The 15,462-nt window shown below is 35.8% G+C and overlaps 1 protein-coding gene across 5 annotated transcripts in view; it reads left to right on the forward strand.

Annotated features, from left to right (window-relative positions):
- The window catches only part of SWT1 (SWT1 RNA endoribonuclease homolog), a gene marked incomplete at its 5' end in the record, with an annotated part of 101,980 nt that overhangs the window by 51,013 nt on the left and 35,505 nt on the right, over positions 1-15,462 (forward strand). For all 5 annotated transcript variants that reach the window (XM_082702954.1, XM_082702956.1, XM_082702955.1 and 2 more), the window contains 2 exons: positions 895-1,082; positions 5,770-5,901. In XM_082702954.1, coding sequence (XP_082559080.1) covers positions 895-1,082; positions 5,770-5,901 — 320 coding nt within the window. The remainder of the gene's footprint in view (positions 1-894; positions 1,083-5,769; positions 5,902-15,462) is intronic.

The following is a 15,462-nucleotide window of genomic DNA, read 5'->3' on the forward strand; positions in this document are numbered from 1 at the left end:
AAATCAAGGAGGTTTGATCTATTTTTACCTTATGGACAGTTTATATTTCTATTATTTGTGTATTTATTCTTGTAGACATCTAAATTTAAAAAATCTTAGCGTCTCCTTCATTTCCTGAATCTAGGTTTTGGCTAAATCTTATAAAATTTTTCTTGTGTACATTTTTTGTTTTCTTTTTCTTCTTCTACCTTTTCAACCTAATTCAAGTTCTCAGGACTAGTCTACTGGATTATTTCAGTAGCCTTCTAGACAGTCTCCTTGCCTCTTGAGAAACTTTCAGTGGCTTCTTCAATGGCAAAAGGTTTACTTTCTGTCTTTTTCTTTTTTTTTTTAGTAATAATCCATTCTTGTTAATGGATCGTAGGGTACTTGGAGGCTTGATTCCACATGTTTATCGTTGTATCCTAAGTGTTCTCTGTCTTGTTCAGTACCATATATATAGAAGGGTTCAAATAGTATTCTTTTTTTTTTTTTTTTTTAAGATTTTATTTATTTATTTGACAGACAGAGATCACAAGTAGGCAGGGAGGCAGGCAGAGAGCCCGATGCAGGGCTCGATCCCAGGACCCTGAGATCATGACCAGAGCCGAAGGCAGAGACTTAACCCACTGAGCCACCCAGGCGCCCCCTAATAGTATTCTTAAATTGATATTAGCACGTTGGCTAAGAAAGGTCACTATAATAAATATATTGGAACTATTTGATATAAATGGAAAAGGAAAAAATATGTGTGTTTTAGCTCTGATGCTTTTCTGGAATATTCTATACATAATCAAGGACAAAGAAGAGTCAACACTTCTTGGAAACCTAGAACACTGTAAGCACAATTGGCATTGTTTCTCTCACTTCCTAGTGAAGAACTAGCTGAAATTTGTGTAATTCTTATTTCCCCAGGTCAAGGCAAAACTTAAGCAAAATTCTTCAGAAACTACAGTGGGTAAAAAGCAAGAAGATACTTCTTTGATGAAGTCTAATAACCAAGAAATCACCATTTTCTCAGGTTCTCATCTTCCGCAACCTAACAGGCATCAAGAAATCTGGTCTATCCTAGAGAATGTTTGGATTACATTATATCAGAACAGGTACTAAATTTCCAAGAATTTTTGAATTCTCGGCTTTTCCATCGTTACTGTTATTCATTAAACAGTTAGTGTTTGGGTTATGAGTTTAATGTATTAGATTATCTAACTGAGGGCCTTTTATCAAATTGGTGCCTTAGAAACAGTGATGCTTAAATAAGGGTGCAATCAGATTTATCTTGAGTGTTTTAAAAATACATATGCCTAGGCTCTATCCCTAGAAATTCTGACTTGATAAGACTGAGGTGACACTGAGATAGTGCATTAAAAAAAAAAATCTCTATAGGTGATTCAGATGTGAAACCTTCATGACAAGTATTTCCCATGTATGTCAGAACCAAAAAAAGCCACCTAGATTGCTAAACAAATCAGTAGGACACAAAACCTTAATGACATTTAAGATAATCTAAGAAAAGGTCATTTAACTTTAGGGAGAATTCATATAAGACTTTCTAAAAAGAAGGATAAATACTTATATTTAAAAGGAAGAAATGCTTTTATTCCTTTGATATCCATGAAAGCATACTGTGTTCTTGGTAAAATGAAAAGATAGAGACCATTTGTGAGTAGTTCTTTAAATGCTGCTGGAGTAGCTTAAAAAAAGTAATTTAAAATAACTGCTTTTAAAGTAGGCCGACCTTCCCTCCTGTACTTTTTCCCAAGCCCGTAATCTTTATATGATTTTATATGTATTATATATTTGCGGGTCACGAAAGCTTTTTAGTATGATTTTTGTTCAAGGGCCCAGTATCACTGTTATTTTGGATTAAGATCATCGGTCATTTCCTCTGTCAGGAAATGGGCAGCAAAGTAATATGAACACTCTTTTTAAACATCTTTTCTCTCTTATAACACTGTAGACCCATTTTTAGTCTTTGCCTACAATTATAAGTTCTTTCAAACAAATGTGTAGTTTGTCACATTAAAGAAATACCAATACCTAACATGTAAGCTGAAGAAAACAATACTTAAAAATTTGTGTTTTCATGTAATGCATTTGTATTTTCATATCTTTGTTTTGTCCAGTCTTAACATATTGGAAATGTTTGGCTAATCAGATATTCTTGTTAGCAGGAAGTTACCCCATATACTAGGCAAAGATTATCACTTTCAAAATAAAATAGATTAAAGCCATTTCTAAGATATTTTGATCTTCTTTTCATTTAGAAAATATTTCTAAATTTCATTTAGAAAATAAAATTTTCATTTTAGAAAAATTCAAATATTCAAAATTTGAGTACCTTATTTGTCTTAGAATTGACCTATAATATACATACATTTGTGTTGGATGTTAGAGTTCCCGGTAAATTCTGTATAATAAATCAACTTTACTTTGTAGTATTTCAGTATTTCATGAAAAATTCTTATATTGCTGTATCAGTGCATAGTTCTTAAGCCTACTTCATTGCTTCTCATGCCTGATGGTGTACCAGAGTCACTGTAAAACTTTTCAATATATTCATGCTTGAGCCCTTCATTGAGAGCTGCTCATTTGAAGGTTGAGTAGTGAGAAGGGAGGCAAGATGGCAGAGGGATCAGGGACCTCATTTTGTCTGGTGCCCTGAATTTATCTGTATATCTACCAAGCCATCCCGAATAACCATGAAATCAGCCTGAGTTGTAAGAATGTATATCTGGATCTCTACAGGCAGAAAAACTCTACCGGGCCTGAGTGGTGGCATCAGACTGCTCCAATTTTTCCTAGGGTGCATCCTGCCTGGGTCATGGTTGACCCATGGACTCTGTACATTCCCTCAACAGATTGACTAGGAGGAACAACTCCCAACAAAGAAAAGAACCAGAGACAGTGGCCTCTGCCACAGACTTAATGGATATGGATATAAGCAAGATGTTAGAAATAGACTTCAGAGTAACACTTATGAAGTCACTATCTAGGCTTAAGAAAAGTACTAGCGACAATATAGAATCTTTAAGGGCAGGAATGAGAGCTAATCACGCCAAACTTAAAAATGCTATGAAGGAGATGCAGTCTAAACTGGATACTCTGACTGCCAGGGTACATGAGAAAGCAGAACGAATTAGTGGTCTAGAAGATAAGATGATAGAAAGGAAGCAAGTCAAGGAGGATAGGGATAAACAACTAGAAGCCCATGAGAGCAGAGTTAGAGAGATCAATGATGTCATGAAACGTTCCAAAGTCAGAAATTACTTGGATCCTTGAAGGTTTGGAGAGAGACGGAGAGAGTGAGGGAGAGAGAGAGAGAGAGAGAGAGAGAGAGGACTAGAAGGTGTACTTGAGAAAATCATAGCTGAGAACTTCCCCAATCTGGGGAAGGAAATAAGAATTCTCGTCCAAGAGGCAGAGAGGATCCCTCCCAAGATCAATAAAAATAGACCAATGCTCTGGTATATAATAGTAAAACTTGCTAATTTTAGAGCCAAGACAGCTATCCTGGGAGCAGCTAGTGGGAAGAGATTTCTTACCTATGGTGGGAGGAACATCAGAATAATGTCAGACCTGTCCACAGAGACCTGGCAAGCCAGAAAGGGCTGGCAAGACATTATCAGGGTACTAAATGAGAAGAACATGCAACCAAGAATACTTTATTGAGCAAAGCTGTCATTCACAGCAGATGGAGAGACAACAAGCTTCCAGGACGGGCAGAAACTGAAAGAATATGTGACCACCAAACCAGCCCTTCAAAAAACAATAAAAGGGGGGTTCTGTAAAAGAAGAAAGACCTCCAAGAATATCATAGACCAGAAATTTACAGAGACCATCTATAGAAACGGGGGCTTTATGGGAAACGGGCTTTACAGGCAATATGATGGCACTAAATTAATACCTTCCAGTAGTTACTCTCAAAGTGAATGGCCTAAATGCTTCCCTGAAATGGCATGGTGCTAAAGATTGGATACAAAGACAGGACCCATCCATATGCAGTCCACCAGAGGTTCATTTGAAACCTAAAGACACCTCCAGATTAAAAGTGAGGGGATGGAGAATCATTTATCATGAAGGTGTAGTAGGCTACTAGTGTTTCAGAATACTTTTTCTTTTAGAAAGGTCAAACTGTACTTATTAACCATTGTATTTATTCAGATTTCCTAAGTTTTCCCTTTTGCACACATGTAGGAATGTGGAAAAGCAATTTTATGGTTCCTCAGTACATTAAATGTGCCATCATCATATAACCCCGCAGTGCCACTCTTAGATATGTACCTAAAAGAACGGAACACAAGTGTTCAAACAGAAACATGTGCATGAATGTTCACAACTATTTACAATAGCTAAAGTGGAAACAGTCATATGTGCATCAACAAATGAGTGGATACACGAAATGTGTCTCATAAAATGGGTATATCCATAAAATGGAACGTTACACAGCTATAAGGAAGTATCCATACACAATATGGTGTGAATGAATTCAGAAACATGCTAAGTGAAGGAAGCCAGACACAAAAGGTCACGTGGCATATAATTTCATTTATATTAAATATCCCCAACAGGTAAATCTATAGAAATAGAAAATAATTAGTGGTTACCAGGGACTGCAGAGAGGGAGGAATGGTGAGTGCTTAATGAATACAGGGTTTCCTTCTGGCACGGTGAAGATGTTCTATGAGTAGATAGTGGTGATGGTGATACATTGTGAATGTATCAAATGCCACAGAATTGTATACTTTAAAATGTTAAAATGGTAATTTTATGTTTTTTTTTTCAACCATAATTATTTAAAAAAATGCTTTGGAAAGTACTGTGAAGTAAGCAACTTCCTTGAATGCTACTACCTGAAGATAACCAGTAGTTAACATGGTTATTCTCATGTCTACCCAGCTGTATTTTAAAGCATGGTTATTAGTCTAGGGCTGCCATAGCATATTACCACAAACTAAGTGGTTTAAAATAACAGAGATTTATTCATTCATGGTTCTGGAAAGTGTAAAGTCTGAAATCCAGGTGTCTGTCTTCAGGGTTGATTGTTTTGGGAAGTTCTACAAAGATCCCATTTCAAATAAAGTCACATTCTGAGGTTCTGGGTGAACGTGAATTTCAGGGGCATACTCATCAATCCAGTACAGCATATATTTTGATTTTTTTATATGGTGGTGGTTATGTTCTCTAAATAAATTCTGTATACCTTTTTTTCTATCTTATAGATGGCGTAAGCATTATTTTAGTAGTTCTTTGGCATTTCATCAGGTGGCTAATTCACTATTTACTTAACACTTTTTACATCATGGCACATGTAGGTGATTACTAGTTGTTGACCAGTTGCAAGTTATTATTAATGTGCTAGATTTCTAAAATTGGAATTACCAGAGTAAGGTATATAGATATTTAAAACTTCTAGTTTCAGGAAACATGTGTATCTGATGTCTTTTTTTTCTTCATCCTTATGTACGGGAGTACTGTTAGTATTTATGGATTGATTTGAATGCAGATTAACAGTATTCTGTGTCTTATGGTCTCTTGATAAGAAACATTATTCCCACAGCTTGTAAGTATTACTTTAGATTAGACGAACATAGTTTTTACTCTGGATCCTTTGCCTGAATGGTAGCCTGGACATTCACAGGTCATTGTGTCTTATTTCTAATTTTAATCAATCAGGATTATGAGGGAGGAGTTATAAATATTACCTCATTTTATATATTAGAAATGGAAATGCTTGAATTACCATAAATGTGCATGTATGTGAGTATCTTTTCTTTTTCTCTATTTTAGCATGGATGTATTTCAAAGATTGGGCTCAAATGCAGCTTTGACTTCTTCAAAAATAGCGTCATTTGAAGAAGCATATGTATCTCTTCAAAAGTTAATGGCAGCTGTGAAAGATATTCTTGAAGGAATACAGAGGTAAACACTAATTTTAAAATTTCATTTATTACTTTTCTCTTTCTTCCAGGTTTACGGGCCTTGTCAGAGTTTCTGGGAGCCTTCCAAAAAATTTTATAAACTAAGGACTTTTAGGCTTACGTTTTCTCTCTCCCTCGTAAAGAATCCCTATTTAGAGTCTGGACCACTAGAATGTTCCTAGTTTTTCCTTTGTAGAAAAAATATACCAGGTTGTAAGCTTCATAAAGAACCTTATTTTCATTATTGTGCAACTTTAGCTCCGAAAACAGTGCCTGGCAAAAAATGGGCACTCAGTAATTCCTTGTTGAATAAATATATGTGTAGGTAATTATCACTACCCTTTAAAAACAAATACATGTTAATATTTGTTAACAGGATTGATTTCCTCAAATACAGTCTCATAGGTCCGCAGACTGAAAAAGTGTGAAGCAGCATAGTCTTATAATGCTTTGAGACTTATATGTATGTGATTATTTTAAATATTTGTGGAGCACATAGAAACCGTGGAGCCAGAGAGCTGTAGAGTGAACCAGACATCACCTTTATAGAATAAAGTCTGATGTTTTCTTTTGTGACAGTAAAGAATACTGTACTTAATCTTGCAAATTTTTGAATACATACCAAAATTGCTTGACTTGAGTTAAATATGCAGCTTGCTCACAGAAGACTATTGTTCCTTATAAATTAAAAACCAAAAACCAAAGAAATACAACTGATTTGATTTGATTTGATTATGTTCAAACTTTAAAAACTTGGATTTTTGAAACAACAGTAATTTTTAAGCTTTTTTTCCCTTTTCCTTTTAAAGGTTTTTGGAAACTTCATCTCATTGCTAACACACACACTCTTTTTACTCCTTTTTGGATCACAGTTGGCTAAATGATTCTTAGAATAGCTTTTTGGTGTTCTTAAGTTGCTAATGAATTGAAGATGTGGCAGATCCCAAGGCAAGTGAAATTTATCATCTCTCAGTGGAAATAATAAGGGAATACTAAAGAAGAGTAGCTTTATGAGGGAGAAATAGTCAGTTTTTAAATTTTAGTTATCTATTGTCACATTCTAGGTTGCATTAAAGCCATTCTTGACACAACCTTTTCTCCAGAAAGTAGGGCTAGCAATCTGTATTGTTACTCATACAAGCCTTTGGGGAATCCAAATTAGATTCAATCTCTGACTTCAAAGAGGTTGTTTGTAGAAAGAGTGTAAACAGTCACATTACAACAGATAATTGCAATGGAATTGTTAATATTCTAATAGGAAAATATGTAGTGGAGGGAAGAAGTGTTTGGCAATAGATGAGGTTGGTGGTGAAAGTCTTGTAGGCCATTCAAAGCAATTTCTACTTTATCCCATAGGCTAGCATTGCACACATTTAGGCCTGTTAATTATGTCCCTGGACAGAAGTGTTTCTGATCCAAAAAGTTGTGGAGATACTGCACACTACACCGTGCTCTCGGAAAATCAGTGTATGCCCATTTACATATTGATGGGTTTTATAAACCTTTTTAATTTTAGGAGCTTGAAACATATAGGTGTCTGGATGCCCCATGCCAGAGACTCTGATGTAATTGGTCTAAGTGTGTACCTGGCTAACAGATTTTTAAGCCTCCAGCAGGTGATCCTAATGTGTAGTCAAGGTTGAGAACCACTAGATAGTATTCTTAACCAGTGTTATTCAAAGTATAGTCACAGAATTGACATCCTCATCTCCACCCAGAACTTGTTACAAATCCAAATTCTCAAATACCTGCCAGACCCTCCTGAATCCGAAACTCATCATAGGCTGAGCACCACTGCTATCATGTCAGGCCAGAGTGGAAAAGCATGTACTGCTTCCATAAGCTGTATTTAAAGAAATAAATATTTGAATTTTAAGGCTGATAGAATTTTGTGATTCTTTCCTCTAAGGACACAGCACCTCCAGAAATAAGAAAATATTAGCGGTCCTGTTACTTTTTTGCATGTTAACCTGGGGCCATAAATTGTCTTGAGCCTTGGTATTCATCTGGAAACCTTATATAATAATATAGTATATATATATATATATATATATTATATATATATATATAATATATATAATATAATAATATAAACCCAATACAATAATACCTTTCCAGAGCTTTTCACAAAGTTACTGTGCTTTGAAAGTCAGGTGTTGATATAATTAACCAAACCAGTTAGTTACTTGTTGAGGGAACTTGTTAAAAATGCAGAGTTCTAGTTGTAGTGAAATCACAGTATCTGTAGATATTTCATAGAGGGAGGGAAATTGTATTTTTAACAAGCATTCCAGAGGATTTATATGCAGGTGGTGGGGACCACAGTAAGGAAACAAATTCAAATTCCTATAATAAATGTATTAGAACTACTTTGCCACCAGTAGAGGGCATTGTGAATAAAAAAAGTTGCTCATTTCAGCATTCATTAATCTACAGGAAATTACTAACATCGCAAGGTTTTTCTTTTTGAAGCCCTTCAGACAATAGGCATTTAAATCAAAATGTAATAGTAGTTAATAAATATGTTACTTTGTCAAGTGTGTATGTAGTCTTAAAGTCTTTTAAGAAACAGTCATGTTCAACTCAGTCATGTTCAACTTTTTTGGGTGGCTAACTATGGGTAGATTTTTAAATTTTTTAAACATTGAAAAATATACCCAACTTCGTAGCGACTGCATATCGTTAGCATTTTCTGATACTTGTTAAACTGGAACAGTTCCATTTGATTTTGAGATATATAGCTCAACTCTTGTTTTTATCATAGCAGATCATGTGTGGTGTTACATTGGGAATCAATAACAAGGTGACCTGTTAACCCAGTCTTTTCATTAAAGAAGTATATGAAAATGTGTTTATTAAACTAAGAGTTTGGGCTTCTAGTTCCAGGCTTATCCCTTTGACTTTAGACCTGTTACCTCCACTTTTTAAGCTGGTCTCTTTCCTTATGAAATGAGAATCCTGATATCTTCTTAGCATTATGAGATAATGTATTTGGAAATACTTTGTAGTCTGCAACATAAGTGTTAGTCTTTGTTTTCTCCTTAAAGCTGATATGTTAAATTTGAAATGTTGAAATGTTTAAACATGGCTGTGATAAATCAGGGTAGAAAACGTCGGTGGAGCAGTTGTCCACACAGTTATACAATTGGGAGCAGAATACCTGAGTTTGCAAAAGTTGAAAAAGAGGTGGGAATATTGCTGATGGTTATACTTTCTACACACTTCTTGCGTGGGAGAGGGAACTTAATATATTTGCTCTTGGTTTAGAAATTACTTTTCTCTTTCTCATCTCTGCTTTTTGTGTATATAGGAGTAATCTGAGCACTTTCGTTAACGGCCTCTTTATCTGATCACTGGAGAACCAGAGTCCGTACTCTTTCCATGTAGACAAAAGTGCATTAAGGGTTTTTTGTTGTTGCTGTTGTTGGTGGTGTTTTGTTTTTTATTTAGATTTGTACTATTTAGTCTCATTTTATACTTTAGTAAACATCATCAGGTTACTCTCAAGATCACAAAAACCTTTTTGCTTAGTAATTAAAGACTACAAAGGTTCATTTGTAGTGAAAAATTAATTGGGGAGTCATATGACAAATTCTAAAGAGAAGTTCTGCTTGTACAGTAATAAAAAATGTTATATATCTGTGTTTCAATTGGCATCTCTACAGAGTTAAGTAAATAGGTCATATAATCCAACTCCAAAGCATACTGTAAATGTGGTGTGTAGATTCACTTGAAAGCTAATAATCAAAACAACAATGACAATGTTTCACGGAGGTTTTTGTGTCTCTGAAGTGATGATGAGCTGCCTAGTTTGGAAGCAGGGAAGGAGTGAAGAGTGAATGTAGGAAATTGCACTCTGCCTCAATTTTGTAATCGTGTTTGTGTGTTTCATCGTTATAAAACAAACTTGAAATTATTTTTAAAAAACAAAAATAGGAGCATTTTGAATCTAAAAATATAAGTAGATCATGCCTAAATGGGCACATTCATCTTAACACTTGATTTAACATGTAAAACTGTACTTCATGTTACTTTAATGAACTCTAGATTCCTTGCTCAGGTAGCTTTAGATGAAATTTGAAATAATGAATGTTTTCTGAGTTTCGTATTTTGATCATACGCAGAGGTGGGAGAGGGAATTACTATTCCTTGTAAGTAACTTGCCACATTTTAGAAGGGGGTATGTTTTTATATGTAAGGGTATCTCTTGTTTAAGTAACATTTTCTTTCTAGCTGTCATATTTGCTTTGGTTGTTTTTAAATTAGGATTAATTGAGTGTTAACTGATGCACTGGACTTGGTCATATTCTAGATAGGTTCATGCGTCATCATAGAATATGATTTTGGAAAATGAGACTTGTGCTTAGATTTAGGAAAGGGAAGATGATTAATTTTTATCATCTTTAAATGCCTTAATGATCTTCAAAACTTCGGTAACCTCTGTTACAGTCCTGTGGCTTTGGTTTGAAATACTTTGTAGAACTGTTTTTCTTTTCTTTTCTTTTTTTTAAAGATATTATTATTTATTTGACAGAGAGGGAGACAAGGAGAGAGGGAACACAAGCAGGGGAAGTGGGAGAGGGAGAAGAAGGCTTCTTGCTGAGCAGGGAGCTGGATGTGGGGCTCTATCCCAGGATCCTGGGATCCTGATGTGAGCTCAAGGCAGACACATAACAACTGAGTCACCCAGGCTCCCTGTAGAGCTGTTTTTCTAAAGCACAGTAATAGTCATGAAGTTTAGGATTTTTTTTTTTTTTGGTGTGTCATTTACATGTATTTTTATCTTATTAAGCCTCTAAAAATGAATCTTCCCATTGCAGTCTTGTGGCATGTTAACCTAAGAGCAAAACAAGTACTGGTATAACCATACATGATTCCTGTAAAAAGAAATCCTATAATTACAGCTTTTCAGATCTGCTAGTGATTTAGTCACTTCAAAGAAGGTGGAGTTTGCATTTGCAGGAATATTTTGTTAACTTCATGGTGCATGTTTTGGTAGCTGGCCTCTTGAGGTGTTTTAGAAAGGGTATTTAGAAAAGGTCATCCTTCAGTTGACACAAGGACAACGATGTTTAGGCTGTTTTACAGATCAAGGTAGTCACTGGAACAGGTTCCAGTTAGAGACACGTGTAGATTATAATAACAGAAGTGGCTTTTCAGCATCTCAACTCATTGCAGTATGCAAGTAGTTCAGCCGTGGATAAAAAATTTGTCCCTATCTAGGGTGGAGAAGTTTGTTCATGATTAGCTCTGACCTACTTTCTTTGAGGCTTGGCCTTTCTACCCTTAGATCATTGGACTGTACATCCCCACTCCACCCCCCTGGAGTTTGCACAACTCCCCAGGTATCACTGGACCTCTTTATCAGACTCTTTGCGCACCCCTTGTCCTGTTCAAAACCAAAAGTATCAGTTGCTATGTTGAATAAGAGAAAATAATACAACCTATGAATTAAAAATGAAAGGACCTACTTGCTTTACCCTCCATGCCATCATTTTGTACCAACTTTCTTCTAATTTTTTTCCTAATCAGCTCCCTGAGATTTTGAACAACTTTAAGGGAGAAACTTTGCCTACTTTTGTATATCTACATCTATGCCCAGATCACAACTATACATAATAAAGGGGGGAGGAAAGTATTGAATGGGTTTTTTATGGTCTTTCTAGGGAAGGGAAACTTCTTTAGGGCTAAATACTACTAATAGTACTATGTTATGACATTCAATGAATAGGCAATGTCAAGGTTTTAAAAGTGATAGGAGTGCGAGCTAAGGAAGGGTAAAGAACAAAAGAGTCAGGAGGAAGGAGAACAACTGGGAGGAGGAGATAGAGGAGATAAGATAAAGGTATTTCTCTCTAGAACAGATGATGGAACCCTCAGTAATTTGCCCACATGGCTAGAAGGAAAGACAGGAGCTAATGGGAGGGATTGGAATTCAGGGAATATAAGCAAATATTTCTTATATAAGACATAGGTAATGGGGTCACTTGGGTGGCTCAGTCAGTTAACTATGGGACCCTTGATTTTTCTCAGGTCATTGTTTCAGGGTCATAAGATCGAGCCCCAGGTTGGGCACTGGGCTGGGCGTGGAGCCTCCTTAGTATTCTCTTTCTAGCCTCTCTGTTTGCCCTTCCCCCTGTGTGTTCTCTCAAAACAAAACAAAACAAAAAGAAACCAAAACCCACATAACAGATGGTTATTTAATAAAAGCTTTTTATGATACCTATATTGCAGCTTGATAAACACTGCTCTAACAACATTTATAGCAAGTGTTATATAAAATACATAATAAAATTTACATTTGCTGACAAGATATGAGACATCCACATATAAATCTGACTGAATGACCCAGCATTAGCTGCTGTTCTTTTAACCTGGCTCTTTAATGCTACTGAGGATGACAGATTGCTCAAGACTTAATTTTTAGAATAATTAGATTTTTACATATGTGAAGCTCTTATCTATGCCTCCCAGGACTTACAATTGAAGAATATGACATAGGGACCTTTATTTTTATTCTGAATATCAGTGGGTTGATGTCATAATTACTCCTTCCATCCCTGAAGCATTTCTAAGTGTCGGTGTTCCCTTCTTCTAATCAATAAAATCCAGGTTTGGGTGAGAGAGTTAAGTATTTCCGTTGTAAACCCTTTGATCACAGGAGAATTAAGCAATTAAATGTAAAGGCTACTTCTTGAAGATTACAAATATTTTAGTTTGTTTATATAGTTTTTATTTATAATCAATATTCTTTTAAATTTGCCTTTTGTTTATAGGTGGTTATTTCTTATTTCTTGATTTGATATTTGATTAAAATTCCCTGCTATTTAAGTCTTATGTTAAGAAATGCTAAAATCAGCTAAAACTACATTTTTTAGTGAAGCAGATGGAGTAAATTGACTAAACCAGTGGGGTTGAACATTAGTAAGATAAATGAAATAGGGGAAATTAAAGGTGCTGAATAAGGGCTTTTATAGTAATTTTAATTTAAAGAGTAAATATATAGGATAAAGCCAGATGATCAGTTCTGATTCCTTCTCACAGAGTAGTTGTACAAAACGTTTAGAGACTCTATTATTCCCATCTCTTTTGAGAAATATCCTCTTGTGCCTCTAAAGATCTTCTCACATGGTGGTAGGCCAACCATCTGCTTATTTTAAGAAGTGATGCAATCAATATCCTCAAGGCTACTTAATAATATAAAAGATTTGAGTCTACCTCAGGACAGTGTTTTCTACATAGAAGACAATCAATAAACACTTATCTTCTCTTTAAAGAGAGAGAACACAAGCAGTAGGAGCGGCCGGCAGAGGGAGAAACAGGCTCCCTGCTGAGCAAGGAGACCGATTTGGGACTTGATTCCAGGACTGGGATCATGATGGGAGCCGAAGCCAGGTTCTTAACCAACTGAGCCACCCAGGCGCCCCTCAATAAATATTTATTGTATATCAGAAACCCCTGGAATTATCTAACATTTTGACCTGCCAGTTCCTATTAATGAGGCATAATAACCCTTCTAGAATCAACATATACTTAGCCTTAATAATAATATAACTGAAACTCTAGGTTTTAAATTTTCCAGATAATCTTTCTTTTTGCCAACATTAAGCTAATTTACTTTTTGACAGCATGTAGCCAAATATATTTCACCAACTTAATTGTTGAGCTAAGACAAGTTATGAAAATCATCAAAATTATATTTTCTGTATTAAAGATGGCAATTTATGCAGATCTTATTTTAAACCCTTTTGATTATATAGATTAAAAAGTGTGAGTACTTTGGTACACTAGTGGAGCATAAAATAGTGTAAAGAATGTACCCATCAGCCTTCTTCAAAAGGATTTGCATGCATTTACTAGGGTGACTGCTATAAAGAAGCGAATATTACAGGGCACCTGGGTGGCTCAGTGGGTTAAGCCGCCGCCTTTGGCTCAGGTCATGATCTCAGGGTCCTGGGATTGAGTCCCGCATCGGGCTCTCTGCTCAGCAGAGAGCCCGCTTCTCTCTCTCTCTGCCTCGCCATCTACTTGTGATCTCTCTCTGTCAAATAAATAATAAAAATAAAATCTTTAAAAAAAAAAAAAAAGAAGTGAATATTACAACCTTGTAGGGGATTGCTAGATACTGGCTCAGAGTTAATGCTAATTCCAGCGACCTAAAATTCCACTGTAGTTGGAGAAATGGTCAGAGAGAATCTAATCCACTTTGACTGATACACAGTAACTACTGGTTTGTTTAAAAACTTGGAGAAAACAAGATTGAAAGTCGGCTGACACAGGTGTCTGGAGAAGAGGTATATAGATGGGCATCTTGGTATGGGCACTGCGTGGGAGGGTGTTTGTGTCCCGTGTAAATACAGTAGATGTCAGTCTCTCCCCAGCCTCCTGAGTGTTTGGTCAGTGAGCTCATATACAAAGGGACAATGACTGCTTCTATAAGATGAGCTCAAAAGTGGGACTTCTGCTCATGAAAGCTGCTCTGGCTACTACCTGTGCTGAGAGCCCAAACTTTCACCAGCAGAAGCAAATGCTTAACATTCAGTAAGGCACCATTCCCTTGGAGATCAGTAAGTCATTTAGTGATAGTGATTTGTCCTCACCAAGAATAGAATTCTTTTGGGTATGGCTTTGCTTTTCCTCATAGTAGTGATTCTGCTAGCAACTCTTTCTATTGATTTAAGGGTCTCTTGGCCACTGCCTTGGTATGCCATTCAACTAAGAAACTAATTTTATAGTGAAAGCGCAGCTATGGCTACATGGAATTCATTGTCTTTATCATACGCTAAGGATCTGGCTTTGCAAAACACTGGAGTGACCTATAAGCATTTTATTTACCATAGCAGTGGTGAAGTTCAAGGCTGTTTTCACCTTAGAATATGTAGGATTCAAGAATCAAGGGGAGTAAGTGGTAATGGTTTCTCTGTTATTGTACTAAATAACTCTTCTCCTGGTAGAAAGTACTGCTTCAGTCATTGCTTAGTCAGGAAAACAGAAGTGACTTTAGGTATTTCAAACAGAAAATTTTAATATATATCCTAATACTGTTGGAAGGACTAAAAGAGAAAAAGGGAGATGATGGGCATATCTGGAGGCACAAAAAAGAAGAGGGTTTTTAATGCATTTTGTAAATATCTTGTATCCTGGTTCCCTTTGTACCATAGGAACACAATACATGATTAACTGTGACTTTTCAGTATTTTCTGTGCAGAAAGAGGCATTCTTCAGTATGTTGCATTTAATGAAGCTTTAATCGTTATTTTTGCTTTACATTTTTAAACTTAGGGAAGCCATTTGTCCTCAAAGCAAAACAAAATACAACTTATTTTCAATACCTTAACCAGGAATTAGTTCTTTTCATAAATGTATAGATTTCCAGAGAAGTTGCAGAGAGAGAACTGTATTATAACTTGAGCCAACATACTTTTCATACCCATGCATTTTCAACTTTCTATTAAAAGTCATTTTAAAGATTTTTGTCAATTTTATTTTAGAGAGTGAGATTGTGTGAGTGGGAGAGGGGGGAGGAAGAAAAAGAATCTTAAGCAGACTCCGCGCTGAGCCG

The sequence above is a fragment of the Mustela nivalis genome (genome assembly GCF_964662115.1).
Source record: "Mustela nivalis genome assembly, chromosome: 16".
NCBI lineage: Eukaryota > Metazoa > Chordata > Mammalia > Carnivora > Mustelidae > Mustela > Mustela nivalis.